Source organism: Glycine soja, chromosome 2 (assembly GCF_004193775.1).
Source record: "Glycine soja cultivar W05 chromosome 2, ASM419377v2, whole genome shotgun sequence".
Taxonomy (NCBI): Eukaryota; Viridiplantae; Streptophyta; class Magnoliopsida; order Fabales; family Fabaceae; genus Glycine; species Glycine soja.
The window spans coordinates 1,664,148-1,680,790 of NC_041003.1; the positions used below are offsets into that span (position 1 = coordinate 1,664,148).

General features: G+C 32.5%; 2 protein-coding genes across 4 annotated transcripts; both read left to right on the top strand.

Annotated features, from left to right (window-relative positions):
* Nucleotides 1–1,176: 1,176 nt before the first annotated feature.
* Nucleotides 1,177–3,922, top strand: LOC114378921 (homeobox-leucine zipper protein ATHB-13-like). Of its 3 annotated transcripts, none has more exons than XM_028337514.1 (4): nt 1,177–1,298; nt 1,971–2,110; nt 2,327–2,709; nt 3,404–3,922. In XM_028337514.1, the coding sequence occupies exons 2-4, from the start codon at nt 1,990–1,992 to the stop codon at nt 3,761–3,763; spliced, it is 864 nt and encodes a 287-aa protein (XP_028193315.1). In that variant the 5' UTR covers nt 1,177–1,298; nt 1,971–1,989; the 3' UTR covers nt 3,764–3,922. The 3 variants fall into 3 exon arrangements, with proteins under 3 accessions (XP_028193315.1, XP_028193312.1, XP_028193307.1); XM_028337511.1 differs by lacking the exon at nt 1,177–1,298 and adding an exon at nt 1,615–1,847; XM_028337506.1 differs by lacking the exon at nt 1,177–1,298 and adding an exon at nt 1,615–1,842.
* Nucleotides 3,923–10,931: 7,009 nt separating this feature from the next.
* Nucleotides 10,932–12,146, top strand: LOC114378937. Its single transcript, XM_028337520.1, has 2 exons — nt 10,932–11,602; nt 11,873–12,146. The coding sequence occupies exon 1, from the start codon at nt 10,996–10,998 to the stop codon at nt 11,569–11,571; it is 576 nt and encodes a 191-aa protein (XP_028193321.1). The 5' UTR covers nt 10,932–10,995; the 3' UTR covers nt 11,572–11,602; nt 11,873–12,146.
* The last annotated feature ends 4,497 nt before the right edge of the window (nt 12,147–16,643 follow it).

Here is a 16,643-nt window from a genome sequence, read left to right on the forward strand (position 1 = left end):
TTTTTAGAATTGTTAGATTAAAGATGTTAATTATTTAGTTTATGTTTGTTTTATATGAATCACGCTTTCAAAACATGTTGAATCTGATTTATGTGAGAAAAAGAATTTTGTGTTGAATGTTTCAATGTCAAATCTGCCTTAAATTATAAAAGGTAAATATAAGTAATGTGTAATAGTTAGACCCGTCTAAAACATTCGCAAAATGTAAAAAAAATGTTAAAATGGAGATGACGTAAGTGTAGATTGGCACTTGAGTGTCATGGATCATTCTTGCATTATATGTGGCTAGGAAAAGGACAAACAAGACCAGCTCTGGTAGGGTAACAAAAGCAGGAAAATATTTTCACTCTTGGTGGAAGAATATAATATATATGTACACTTTTCTTTAAAATCATTACACTTTACATTAATAGTTATTTTTTCCCTTTCTTATTTTAAATGATTTTAAAATAGAAAAGGAGGAAACTCTCAAATTGAAAACACAGTAAAAAAAAAAATACTAGTTACTAATGAAAAATTGCACCAGCCTCAGGGCTTAGGTTGTTGTGGATTCAAGTTGCAATCCCATATCATAGCTTAAGGTAAGGAAAATATAAGGTTGACTTAATGATAAAAAAAAATTTAATTATTTTATAAATAAAAATTAACAAATAAATCATTAACATTTATCAATAAAAAAAGAAAGAGATACCAAATACAGAGATAGGAATTGGGTTGGAAGTGATGCAAAGGGATAATGGCTGATGCGAAAGAGCTTCGTCCTAATACACGATACCTGTTGGTGGGTTAGGTAGCAAACCCTGCCCCTCCTCATTGGACCCATCCCCTAGATTCCTGCCCCTTCTCCCTTTCCTCTTCTCTTTCTCTTTCTCAAAAAAAAAAAAAAAAAACACAATCCATTTTGGACTTAAAGTTATAGCCAACTCACTTCTCTTTTTTCTTAAGTAACCTCTTCCATTCACAAAATTTCACACACAAATATCACCTCACCATGTAAAAGTTTTCTTTTCCTAACAAAAACGTCTCTCTCTCTCCATCATCCATCTTTCTTCCCTCTCAAACACTTGCCCCATCTTATGTCTTTTGCTTATGACTTTTTATTAATGTAATCATCAACATGGCCATTTCCCACTTCAACATTAAAGAATTATAATATCTGAATCTCTCCATTTCCTTTTTACAATGGAATCATAGACTATGGAAAGCATCTAGCTGCATTGCCAATTTGCCAATTCCATCATTATATTTTAAAGACAATTGTCTTTGTAAAGAAGAACCCCCCTCCTCTTGTCTCCTAAGTGAGAAACTAGTTTATCATTAGGAAAATAATTACATTTTTAAGAGCTTTACACATGCACACACTACATTGGAATAATATTATTAGACAGGTTGAGGCAGAGAAGCAAGCTTTCCTTTTCTCCTTTTCTAAAATCTAAACACAATATCTTTTTCTTTATTATTTTCCCATGTACACTGAACATCCTTTCACATTTAATATAATTACTGCAGATTTTTTTTTCTACAAATGCTTAACTAATTGCTTTTTCCTTTTTTATGTACAATAATGAAAAGAAATAAAAAAACTAGTGATATATATGGAAGTCGATATCTAGAGCTAAGTCTATAGATTCAAACATATCTCTCTCTCTCTCTCTCTTTCCTCCCTTCCTTCCCTCTCAACTTCATTTTCCTTTCAAATAGTAACACTAGAGAACAAAAGCTCTGGCTAGAACTTGTAATGTATATGCAAGCCATCATCATTCAGAACAATTAGTGCATCATCCTCCTTCAACTGAAGAACTTTATTTAATTTGCTCCTAAAATATTTTGTCAGAGGATGTGGTGCAGTAATCCTTTGCCATTCCTTCTTTATTTTTAAGCTTACAGCATCTGCAATCATCTCTTATTATTACTTCAAAGTGGCGATCACACTATCATTCATTCAGCTGATCTTGAAGATTTTGTGGCAGGCATAAAACCTGCAATGAGATGGCTTTCTTCCCAGCAAATTTCATGCTCCAAACCCCTCACCATGATGATCACCATCATCATCAACCTCCACCTTCTCTCACCTCAATTCTACCAACGTGTGCACCTCAAGAATATCATGGTACACTCTCTCTCTAAAAACTAAGTATCAGATCAACACAAGCACACACTCAACTCAAATATTCTGTTTTTTGATCAACAAATGTTAATTGTTAGTTTGTTAGTTTTTGTTGGCAGGAGGGATTGAACCGACAACATTTTCCTCCATTCCTTCTTTCTTAACCATCCAATCAACCTTATATGTCCTTCTGATATTGTGTTCCTAATGTTGATGCAGGGGGAGTGACCATTCTAGGAAAGAGATCCATGTCATTTTCATCAGGGATTGAGCATGGAGAAGAGGCCAATAATGCTGAGGAAGATTTGTCTGATGATGGATCACAAGCAGGGGAGAAGAAGAGAAGGCTCAACATGGAGCAAGTGAAGACACTTGAGAAGAGCTTTGAGTTGGGGAACAAGCTTGAGCCAGAGAGAAAAATGCAGCTTGCAAGAGCACTTGGCTTGCAACCAAGACAAATTGCTATATGGTTCCAGAATAGAAGGGCCAGGTGGAAGACCAAGCAGTTGGAGAAAGACTATGATGTTCTCAAAAGACAGTATGAAGCTGTCAAGTCAGATAATGATGCACTTCAAGCTCAGAACCAAAAACTTCAGGCTGAGGTTAGTAGTTTTTCCTTCTAACTCAATCAAATTCTAATCATTTGGATTTAGTGCTGTAGTGTAGTATATCTATCTCCTGATTACTTTCACATCATTTTTTTTCTTTTGAATTTTTCTTTTTCTTATGGAAAAGTGGAGAAAAAAATAAAAATAAAAGATGAAGCCCCCTTTTGACATGTTGAATTTCTGCTATGAGACTGTTTTGATGAGATTGTTTTGATTCTGTAGAATAAAGCTTTGCGGTAGCAATGATGATCCTTCTTTTTTTTTTTTTTTAAATTTCCCAAGTGTTTATGCTTTTTTGACTTGTGTGTTTAGTTTTCAGAACCGTTCGTTTCACCCCCTTCTCTAACTAGTGACTTTCTATAAAGTTGTACTTTTTCCTTTCATCTACAGTGACTTCAAGATTCAATGATCCATCATCTCTCTCCAATGACATCTTCCATTATTTCTCTCTCTTGCATAGTTCACTTGCTTTGTTTTGCACATAACAGTTTTAATTTTTCAATTTCTCATCATACATACCATATTCTAGTTTCTAGATATTCTATAAAACTCTCATCATGTTGGCACTTTTAGGGGTGGTGTTTGATGTTAGCCTTTTAGGTCCTACTTTTCTGCATGCATATATCATATTGCATGTTGTTTTGTTATTAGTGTACCCTTATTGGATTAAGTAATATTTCTGGTGCAGATATTGGCACTGAAAAGTAGAGAGCCAACAGAATCCATAAACCTTAACAAAGAAACAGAAGGATCCTGCAGCAATAGAAGTGAGAACAGCTCAGACATCAAGTTGGATATCTCAAGGACACCAGCTATTGACAGTCCTCATTCTACACATCAGCAACAGCCAAGCAGACCCTTCTTTCCTCCTTCTTCTGTTAGGCCTGCAGGAGTTGCTCAGCTTTTCCAAACTTCTTCAAGACCAGAACTTGCATCATGCCAAAAGATTGACCAAATGGTCAAAGAAGAAAGCCTAAGCAACATGTTTTGTGGCATGGATGATCAATCTGGGTTTTGGCCTTGGTTGGAGCAGCAGCATTTCAATTGAATCAAATCAAAGGGAGAGAGAGAGAGAGAGAGTTAATTAATTTTAAAAATTTGGATGTAGTAGTTTTTCCCTGTGAAATCAAGAGGGTGTCCATCAATTTATCACACAATACTTTATTATGATGATGAGTTCTTAAATTAAAAACCCATGTTTTGATAACTTGGTGTATAAAATAGGATATATGTATATATATATATATATATATATATATATATATCAAGTAGAAATTTTCTGGCGGGGCTTGAAAATTTTTATATGAATGAATTAAGGGCTAGTCACTTTTTTTTTCCCACTAAGTTGGTTAATGTAACAAGTTTTCTTGAAACTTGAGTAATGCAACTGCTATTTGGCGTGTAGCATGTAGCATTAAAATAACGAGAGATTCTCATTCTCTTATTACTCCCTATCATTTTCTTAAACCGATTATTAATTTAGCTTGCTCTGAAATCATACCCGCGTAATGTATTCTAGAACAAAAATGTTTACCATTGCTCTGAAGAAATTAAGACCCTGTAATGATTTGAGCTGCTGATCTCATCAATCAGTACCTGCAACGAACGAAATCCACCCCAAGTTAACAAAGTAGGCATAAAAAAAGAAAGAGAATCAAACACAAATTCCAAGAGGGGAAGAAGACAAGCAGATGGAAGAGTGGAAGAAAACAAAGAGTTGGAAATAGTCATTCTCGTGAATGAGATATTGTCGATTTTGTTGTTCATGACAACATAGGAAAAAGGGGTGTCGTATGAAAAAAAAATTAGGTACTTACTTACTATATTACTATAATAAAAACTTCATATTAAATATACAAGTGTGTAAATCATGTTTATAATATTTTTTTAAAGTTCTTTACATATTACATAGAATGTGTTAAATAAAACGTGTGTGATAAACAGTAAATAAAGAATTTTTGGGATATGCAGAAGAACATTTGGGATTTAGCCGTACCCACTTTTTATTTTTTGGAGCTGATCAATCAGAGTATTCACTCCACTGCACCAATTTTAGGGTTTAATGGGAGGCTTCATGTGATATCACTGTCACCCACTATCTGGCATCCATCTAAGTGCGTTTTCACACCCCACTTTCTGTTCATCTCTTTACTTGTACACTTTATTTTCCTCTATATGGATCATATAATATGGCAGTGATGACTGTGGTCAAATTTGCACCCTGAAGTTTAAATCAAATAATAAATTGTCACAATCTTTTAGTCAAATTTGCATCACGTCATGCCATGCATAGTAATAATATTAGTAACTTTAGCTCAGGTGAATATGTACATATATGCAGATACAATATAATTATATAAATAGTAACATAGTTTAACATAATTTTATTGTCTGAGCATATAATGAAGAGTTTGATCACATGTTAATATGTATATATAGAAAAATATTTATTGAAAAAAGTCGATCCTTTAAATGAATATGTTTAACTCAGCCAAAAAATATCTCAAGCTTATTAAAAAAAATAACCCGATTAAAAGTTTGATTTTAGATCCATGAGTGTGAGAAATTAAAATATTTGTTGGAAAAGATGTTAATCTCTTAAAAATGATCTCAGGAGATTAATTCTTAGCTCTTCGTTGAAATATAACCTGAATTTATAAAAAAATTGAATAAATAATCACTTTTGTCTTTCAATGCATAATTCATTGACAAATACGTTCCTAAAAGATGAAAATACAAAATTTAGTCCCCGAAAATATAAAAAATGAAATAAATATATCCAACCGTTAACTTTTATCCATCACCGTTAATAAAATAGTCTACGTGACATAGAAGAATAAATTTATCACTAAAATAATTATCAACGTGATCATGCTAACTAAATTGGACAAAAATATCAGTAAAATATCATTTTTAAACTTAAAGGTCACTAATTTTTTGTTAGACGAAAATGTCAATATTTTTTTATTAGAGGAAAATGTTAGTCTTTTTTTTTTTAACCTAAATGTCATTAGGTTTCATTGGACCAAAAATGTTAATAAGTTACTATTATTAGATGAAAATGTCACTAATTTTTTATTGGACCTAAATATCAGTATGTTTCTATTGGATTAAATTGTTACACTTGAAATTTCATTTCATTTAAGGGTAAAATATAATTTTAGGATAAATTTTTGTCATTTTTTATCGCTACAAGTATAACATTACAATAATCACTTAAAAAAATATATTGACAAACACAATTTAAAACAAACATAATAATAATGATAATATTGATTATCAATCATAATTTATCTATCACAATAGAAATTATCCAAAATAAATATTGTATCAATTTACCAAAATAAAACATTATTACAGTGTATCAATCATTACAATTTTTTTCAAATTACCCTACAAGATAAATATATCTCATATTTCACTTTTTCGAATCTTGGTTATTTTATTAACAGTGACGAACGGAAATTAACGACTGGATATATTTGTTGCATCTTTTATACTTTCGGGGACTAAATTTTATATTTCCATCTTTCAGTGACACATTTAGCTGGGAATTATACATTCAAAGACAAAAATGACTATTTACGCATTCATATTCCTAGAGAGTGGGAAGATGAAAATGTCAAAAAAAATATTACATAACAATTATGTTTCTACGTTGGCAATTAGAGATAGTCACGTTGGCAATCATTTCAGTGATAAATTCGTCATTCTATGTCACGTAGACTATTTTATTAACAGTGATGGATGAAACGATTGATATATTTGTCGTATTTTTTACACTTTTGGAGACTAAATTTTATATTTTCATCATTCAATGACACATTTGTTAGCGAGATACACAGAAAAGTGACTATTTATATAAAAAAATATAAATTTCACATATTCTACTGTTCATTTACACTTTTGGCTTGCTTCTCTCTTTCTATCTTTTAAAAAAATCATATGATCTGTTATTTTCAGAGTTTTGCTTGGACGGTATGGAGACCATCAACATCATCATAGTAATGGCTATCGTAAATGAATCTTGTCACTGTCATCGATCTATTAATTTCTTCCCCTTCCAGCACGCTTCTTCAAACATTTTTCTAATCACTCTTTGTCAAATAGATAAACGCTATTTCACCGACCCTGAGTCATTCTTTTATTTTCAAGTGTGAATGAGTTGTTCCCTAACTTGCTAAATTTCATGCAAGGATGCTTCCCTTTTTGGCTGTTTTAATTAGCCACGGGGAATGGAAAAAAAAGAAAGTGAATTTACTATGGAGAAACTTAAAGATACGAGTAATTCTAAATCTTTCGCATTATTAACGAAAATATGTTAAATTTAATATATTTAATAAACTATCAAATAACTATAATTTTTACATAAATTGTAGATTTTATCTATAAAATAATTTTTTAAAATTTAAAAATTGAATGATTGAAATTTAGTATATATAAAAAGTTATTGAAATAGAAAATTTTTACTAGTAGTTACTCTTACACAGTAACTTCATCCACACTATATATGTTACATATAGTGTGGTTAATTAGTATATGAAACTTTGAAGTCAAATTAGTTCTTCTTGATTGTTCAAAATAAGTGACTGAAGAAACTAGTTACCTCACACTTTTTACACATTTCTTCTTGTTTATTTTCTTATTTAATTTTCTATAGATACTCTTGATTAAAAAAATAATAATTCTACTACTCGAGATATGAACAGTTATATTGACAGGAAAGCAATTTGATATAGTCAAAGCAATCGTTGCATTTCATTTTCAAACAAAAAGAACGAAGTTCTAAAAAAACTGATATTAGGTGTTCATGTTCAACAATTTATTTATACCAGTGAACTGAAAGAGTATTGATTTGTTAATGAATGCTAATAAATGGTTCAATAGGACACATTTTTAATTGAAACAACATTGCTTTCAAGCAATAGCTTCGTCTGAAAGGCGCAACTCCTTGTAATTTCGGAAAGTTATGTATAATTCTCATTATGAAATTGGCATATATGGAACCTGAATAAGACCCTAATCTTACGCATGGCTTCATTGTAAATACCATCATATACGTAAGTATCCATTTCTGTATTAAACAATACATGTGATACAATCTGCATTGCCTCGAAAATATCTATTATATATTAAAGTATTTGCTGGTATATGTATGGGATCATGTGAACTTGGCTTAAAAAAATTAGCCAGTGGCGGAAAATTTTGGCATTTTGATGCATGACAGTTTCAGAAGCCAACTATGATTTTAATTTTTAAGCAAAGTTTTTTATTTTTCTAATTTCTTTTTCAGTGGACATAATTAAAAAATTGTGGAATCGTTTGGTGGCCACGTGCTTGGGGGGGTTCCTAATTGGACAGTTATCAAAGGGTTGTTAGGGTTTTTTTTTTTTGTGAAGAGTTGCAGAATGAGAGCATTCCCAGCATGTTTGGGATTATAATGCCCATAAAGAGTGTGGAGATCATGTGGTTTCAATATGCAATAATTTTGTAGTTATTGCTTTGTTCCTTTATATTAGAAAGTATTTTACTATTTTAATATAATGTGTGGATTCTGTCAACGGCTACATAAACATAATTTTTAAGTAGCCTTTTAGTTGGTTACGGCAACTATACTAGGTTCTGATGGAAAAAGTTTATTTATTAGACTAAATTATCCACATTTATAAGTGCAAAGTTAATTTCATCTAACTTCGAGGTTGATGCTATGAGTTAGTTGTTCCATACATTTGCAGGCACTATATTTAATAAGGTGTATGGTATCTATTCGGATGAGCAAACATGACTATTATTGTAAAAAAATTTAAAGAAGGACAACCCTACTATTCTATGTAATATAATTATCATTTTGTTGTTTGAGATGGAAAACAGTTGGAAAAATAACAAGACAATGCCCATGCACATATTTGGGTAGGTATGAGAAGAACATTGGATTCTTTAGGGTACCAAAAATGGGAGTAAGTTTTAAGCCACCTGGTCCTTGTGCCTGCACATGCAATTTAAGTGGGTTCCAGTCAGCTCTTGTTGATTCTATCATTCTATGTATTCTATTAGATATTTAGATAGTTTTCGTTCTCACTCACCCAACTTTTTTTTTGTTTTGTTATTCATATATATTTTAGTCAATTTTTTTGTTTTTTACATTTTAGTCTTTAAATTTACTAACTTCTGTGTGTATTATCACCTTAACAATACTATATTTTGAATGAAAGATCACTATAAAAGACAACATGCATGGAATGTGCTTGATAATTATGGGACTAAATTTAAATGAATCAATTTAAAAAAGATAATTTATTTAGACTATTTGTTCCAATTCAATCATGCTTTGTACTTTGGTATAAACTCAAGTCATTAAGATGAGTGTGGTTATGGAAAAGATTTGAAGGTTGTTTGGACAAGTTTCTCTAAAAGCATTCTTAGGATATTATCTACTACTAGGAAAATTTTAAACAAATAGGCCCCTTTAATACATTTCCGGATCCGTCCCTACAAACATGCCTTGATTTTGCTTGTCATCTATCCTCCTACATTCCTTATTCAAACAGTTATATTATTTTTCTTTTTTTGTCCACAACGTACATTGCCTCTGCATTTTTTTTTCCACTTCAGGTTTAGGGTTGAAGGATGTGGCTGGGATTTAGGGTAAGTAACAGCCACATTCATGTACTTGCACAGTTGCACCTTCATTTATTGTTTTGGTCCAACTTGAACAAAAGGCCCATTGGCATATGGGCTAAAACGCACGTTCTTATGAGAGCAATATATAAGCGGATTATTAGTTAATCGTTGGATATTTTCAGGCCACTTAGCATTTAGTGATTTATATGAATCATTAATATTTCCTTTATGGACTTTTTCCATTTTTTATATGGTTCCTTGCTTAAAAAACCTAAAAACTACTATTTAAATACAATAATAACACTAAATGTTCAACTCAAAATTTCTTCTGAGTGCTCTAGCCATGTTCTATTCTTATGGTCCAGTTCAATTTACATTACTTTTTCCAAAATATATCCAAATTTCTTCATAAATTTTTTACATTTAAAAAAAAAGGTAGCAGAACAGAGAGACACCTCCAATACTACTAGGCAGCATACCATTGACATTATAATATAGGCCTAAATTGCAAACATTTTTATCCAGTTGCAGTTATTCAATTCTTCCATTCATAAAGCACCAATTGGTGTTTACAAAGAGAAATGACAATAGTGTGCCTTATAAGTTAGCTATTCTTACTTTTGTTTATCATAATAGATAATAGATGTCGAATTGAGGATACTCTTAAACTAGCTCCTAAGCGTAGAGAATCAAGCAAAATTTTAGTGGTGACAAGAGACATTAAATCCACTTCCATAAAAACCATATCTTCAACCACTTTATCTACTCACATGTACTCATAAGTTATTACGAACTATCAAAAGTTCAGTTTGTAAGATGGAACAGACTTAAATGTTACCAAAATTGATGAAGTCCCAGCCAGACTGCCGGTGAATATAAATCGGTTTAGTTTTGTCAAGCTTACTCGGCTTCAATGGTTGTTCTGTTAATTTCGTTTTGGTAATATATACTTCCTTTATTTCAAATTATATGATCTCACAGCTATTAAGAAAATATTAGTTAACTTTTTAATATACCATTTATCTCTCTAATTAATGACTTATTTACTCTTTTATACATTACTCACACTAAGTATGATTAAAGGTAATCTTGAAAAAAAAATATTTATTATAGCATTAGTTTTATAAAATAGCATATATTTTGAAACATTTTTTTCTCTAAAATGTTATATAACGTGGAACGAAGGAGAAAGTAGTATATTGTATTATCTCAATAATAGTACTCCATATAAGGGAACTAATGACATAACACAAGAGTCTGATTTTTTTTTTACACTCACAAATATAAAATATCTCATTGACATACTTATTTTTTTTCTATCTTTTTGTTTTTATTAGATAATATCGTCTATTATATTTATATATATATTTTTTCTCTCTTAAGGTATTAAGTAGGATTACGTGTGGAAAAAATCTGTTTTCTTATTGGAATATTGGGCTTGGCAATGCAGACTTGTGAGATTTAAACCCATCGAAAGCATTGGGCCTCTCAACAACAACAGTAATAAGTGGTCATTGACCAGCCACGTGGCTAGATGATTGCCACTTAGGAAAAAGTGGTCCCCACAAGTCTTTGAAGATTTCATTACCTGCCACTCAAATTCCTCAGTTCTAAACTAAACGGATAACACAGTTATAGTCACAGTTACTTCCAACACACATGGCCTCCATTCCCCTCCTCTCACCACCCACCACCGCCACAAACTCCGCCGTCAGCCACCTACCCTCCTCCATCACCTCCACCTCCAGCTCCTTCAAACCCCACGCCCTCCACCGCCGCCGCCTCACGCGGCTACACGTGTCCTCTCCCACCTCCTCCACCCCTTCCCCCACCACCACGACCACCTCCGGCGAGACCATATTCTTCGACGGCGGGGCCCACTACGGCGACCTCGCGGCGAACCTCCTCCTAGGTTTCACCCTCTTCTGGCTCCCCCTGACCCTTGCGGCGGTATCACGCGCCATGTACCTGCGCTACAGGTTCACCAACCTCCGCGTGAGCGTGATCTCGGGCCTGACGGGGCAGGACCGCAGCGACTTCGGCTACAACGTGATCAAGGACGTGCAGGTCGTGCCGCGCTTCATCGGAGAGTGGGGCGACGTGGTCATAACGCTCAAGGACGGCACCAAGGTCGATCTTAGGAGTGTCCCCAAGTTCAGAGAGATCGCCAAGTACTGTCTCCTCATGGCTCAAAAACCCCTCGTCTTGAACCAAACTGGACCCAAAGCCTTCTAGGGAAAGAGACTCAAATGAATACTAAAATCAGGTCAATCCCACAATTTTACACTCTAATTTAATTCAAAAACTTTGTTTCAATTCACTTTCTTTTCGTTTCATACTCGGGAAAGCACATTAATTTGGTAGAGTGGAAGTGAATAGAATGGAAGAGAATTTAAAAAAAAAAAGCTTAATAAAAGTGTGGGATTCACGTATATTTTTTAAATTTTCTCTTTCTTTCTCTTATTTCTTCGCAACTAAACTCACCTGGTTTCGTTTCGCATTCTTTCTTATGCACCTTCTGCACAATCCCTTACAGGTATTTTGGTGGTGTTCTTTCTTGGGGGGTGAGTAGAATTATGCAAATATATGCTACTGCTTGAAATGAAGTTAGCTACTAATTGTTACAGCACAATATTTCTTATTCAATTGTTCTGAATTTTACTATGTGTGCCAATTCTACTTCTTTACATAGGATTAAAAGAATCCAACATGAACGTGAAATGAGCAAATTATAGAAGTGTACTTGAAACTACATGAAACACCAAAACCTTTATCTTTAATAATATGAATCATTCCAACAAACTGCTTCACTTCGTCATTTGTACTCATTGTAAAGCTTCTTCATTTACACTTCTTATTCCTACAAAACCTTGTGTGTTTGATTCTTTCATTTAATGTATATAGTCAGCCATTGATATCTGCAGCATTGTATGCGGTGGAATCCTTTGAACTTTTTCATCAAACTTTCGGTAGTGTTTATTTATCCATTGAGGGATAAATTCCAGAACACTTCGCAAGGGAACAAGCTTTCCGCAATGTTATAAAATTAATACAGGAACCAGTATTTCGGAATATAATAAATATTTTGGAATAACTGATTCGGAATATATTACAAAAGAGTGTAAAATAACATATTACATAATTCGTAACATGAACTCAATGTTTCGGAATATGTTTTCCGGAATACAATTATTGTATTCCATAGTACTTAATAGTTAATACAGAATAATGAATTACATGGTACAGATTATGCAATCTGTAATTCACATCCTTTTTGCATTTTAAATTCCGTTATCCGATAATATTATAAAATCGGAAAAAAAATGACAACTTACAAAAAAAATGACAATTCTGAAAATTATAAAATTAAAAAAGGATGCATTGTGAAATTTGTGGGGTGCAGGAAATAGCTGCCTTAAACAGAAGAATTAAATTTTAATTAAAAAAAGGATGCATTGTGAAATTTGTGGGGGGCAGGAAATAGCTGCCTTAAACAGAAGAATTAAATTTTAACTAAAAAAGGATACATTCTCTCTTTCTTTTAATTAGGAGTATTCTACTATAAAAATAATTAATGAAAAAATATTATACATTTTCTATTTTCTTTTAAGTTGATGGCTAAGGTAAACTAGTTTATCAAATAGTTTTTTTTTTTTTTTTGAGGATCTTGTGCATTACTTCAAAAAAATTAAGAAAATACAGAAGAAAAGAAAACCATATTTTAGGCAGCTTCTACGGTGAACCCACAAAATAAGTGGTTCTCCGTGAATGAGTATCTCAACACCAGATATATTATAAACAATGGACAGTCAAGATGATGAACCAGAAACTTGACCTAACAGTTAAAATGTTTTAAAGTAATTAGGTTTCTTTTTAAATCCTTTCTTTCCCAACCCGAGAACTTCAAAGGCAAGTTATGACGTCTTCAATGAATCTGCGGATTCTAGATCCTATGAAACTCCAACTGGGCGTATTTAATACTACCTCCAATTTTATAAATAGATAATAAATCATATTTTTCTTTGATTCTAATTATAAATAATAATGATCAGATTTTAAATTTATTTAAAGTTAAATGTCTTCTATATCGTTAATTTATTGTTAATTCTATTTATTAGACATTCACTCATCGTATTAACATTTAAACTTAAAAAATACTTTTAAAATAAAATTTAAATTTCTAATAATATTAAATGTGAAAATCTCTTTTCTTATGTTGATGATTTGTAATGTTATTTGTATATAGAATCAGAAATAGTATTAGTTACTATGAAGACACAACTTCTATTGATGTTGATGAATCAGATTCATTCCCCTTCTCAACCATTTCATTGAACTCCTTGCATCCGAAGGAAATTTGATAATAATATAATGTTTGGGTTCATTAACATTCCATATCAATTAGAAATTATGAGATTTTTTTTAAAAGTATATCACAAATTCATACACCATTAGAACTCTCTCGATCAATCAATTTGAAAAGAAAACTGTCGAGAATTTTTTGTCAACTTGCAGAATAATGTTTTAATAGGTAATTAACTAGTTATTACTGTCAAAGGCAAAAAGAAGTAGTACTCCCGCTTCAGCAAAGTCTTCACTACGTGTTTTGTCCCTTTCCTATGCGCCTCCGGCACACCTTCATTGTCTCGTCCGCCGACCGGGAAAACATGACGGTATTCACGGCGTCATCATGAGCAGTGATCTACTCCCAACAGTTAGATTTTGACTCTTGAGAGCCCCTCAGTACTCCAAATAGCACCCCTGTGAATCATGACTGTAACCATGGTTTTTTCCAACCATTTGTCTCATATATATATATATATATATATATGAGGTTTATTAGTAATTTTAATGTTTTTATAAAGGATTTAATGACTTGTATAAAACCGATCAAATGACCTATTTGGTCATTAATATTTTTTTAAAAGAATTTGATCATCTATCTATTAAAAAATTTATTTTGATCATTTATATTATTAAAAATGATCAAAATAGTATCATTAATGAAATAAATATATTAGTAGCTAAAAATCGTCACAAAATATAAGTTTTTTTCTTGAGCTTCCTCCTTCTCTTGCTCTCTCGTCCCTTTCTTCTTCTTTTTTTTTTCTTTCTTCACCCACCATGACAACAAAGGCATCACCAACAAAAGCTACGATAAATGAATGAACTCCTTTTTTCACATGCTTCAAACCCTAACCATGAAATGGTTCAAAGTGGGGAAGGTGAGAGCAAAAAAAAGAAAGGAGAAGAATCTCCACTCTCAATGGTAGGGGACATAGATTTGGGAAGGGAGAGATGTAGGGGTGGGGGTTTCTTCCCCATCCTCTTAAATAATGGCGAGGGGGGCAGGGTTTGTGGTGGTAATACATGACGCTAATAACCATGACAATGAAGCGCGCAAGCAACGTCGAGAGAATTTTGAAGGAGCCAATGACGAAGGGTTAGAGGCGGAGGAGGGAGGATCGAGTGGGGTTTGTGGATCTCATTATGGGCGTAGTCACCAAGGACAACATAGATGTTGTTAAGAAAACACCAATTTTAAATTTCTTTATCGTTGAAAATAACCGTGGTGACAAGAAAAATCATTCTGAATCAATTTAAAAACATGAAAGATCAAAATAAACTTTTTAAAAGGTAAAAAATCAAAATAAATAAAATAAAAGACCAAATAAATAATTTGACATTTAAAATTGGATTTACCTTTTATATGCATGTGAGGTTATATATATACAATAAAAAAATTTGATTCATGAGTTTGGGGTTACGCATTTTGTTTTAGGGGTATAGGATTCTATTATGTAATTGCAAAGGCTGCATCAATCTTATCAACTTGTAATTTGAACTCTTTTGGGACCTGATAAAAAAAATTGAATTCTTTTTGTTCCACAACTTGTACAAAGTTGGACAAGTATTAATAACATATTGTTTTGCTTGATTAAAAAAAAAAAAACCTTTGGAGGTGTCCTGATTTCAGAGGTTGAACTATTTTCTTTTTTCTTTGGTTAATCTACGATGAAAAGTTTAAAGATATGAAAATGAAAAGATTATGCATCATCATTTGTAAATTTTTCGAAATATTATTTTGGATTGTGTATGAAATTTTTGGTCGGGCCTTGCTATTCCCACCCCTCCTTTCTCTTTTCACCCCATACTTTTTTATAAAAAAAAATAAAGAAGTAAAAAGTCACTCTTACCTTGCTTCCAATTTCTAATTTCTTACACCACCTTTCCCTCCCCCTCTGTTATCGTACTCCCTATTAGGCTATTACACTCCCCATTTCATTTACCACACACTTTTCCCCCTTTAGTATTGTTTCCACTCACTAGCAATCTCATCACTACTGTGTTGTCGTGACAGACTCATTGCAAACCAAGTCTCATTGCCCCAACGTAATCGTCTTTGGTGAGTTTTTTTAATGTTTACATTCAACAAAATCACAAGTGTAGATACAAAATATAATCGTGATTTGTGGACTATAACATAAAAAATATAGACAACGTCAAAGGTTAAGTTTAATTCATGTTAATGAAATGGGTCTTCCTTAGTTTTCTAAAGACATTTGTGGACTATAGGAGTAGTCAATTTTGAATTGTCAAGTCAAAATCACCCCTTATAAGATTTGTATGTAAAAATCTTAACTTGAAATCCTCTATGAGATCTTCATCTCAGCCCAAACCAAGCAAAATGAATGTCTGAATGAGACTAATAAGGATTTGTCATAGGGTGTAAAGCTTGACTTCCAAGATTGATAGATTGGTCATCTACAGCAAGGCATTGGACACTCAAATTGCTCACCAAATTGCTTCTTGTAGACTAGTAGTGAAATCCGAAGGAGCATTGTAATGTTGAAACCTTAATGAGTGACGACTAATTAGAGGGTCCTAAAGCTAAATAGGAGAAAGATAAGCAAGAAGGGAGTGAGGAAAAAGAAAAACCCAAGACAGAACCTCTAAGGGGAATATCAAACTATGTACCCCACATTTCTTGTCAGGATAAATTGGAAAAGATAGAGACCCTGCTTAAGGGTTAAGATCAAAAGAAAAAGCATACTGCACAAGTAGGATCTAAACCATTTCCCTCATTGCTTAGGTGTGACTTTCTTTGACCTTACTCTATTGTTGAAAATATTTGGATTCAATATAAGATAAAACTTAGAGAATGGTCCTTGAAATTAAGGAATACATACCTTGCTCTATAAGTATTTTTCCCAACTCCCTAGTTTCCTACCCCCTTGCTACATAGCCACATTACCTACAATTATTTGAAAAAAAAATTGTTATCCTTGATACCACTAATTGATTTA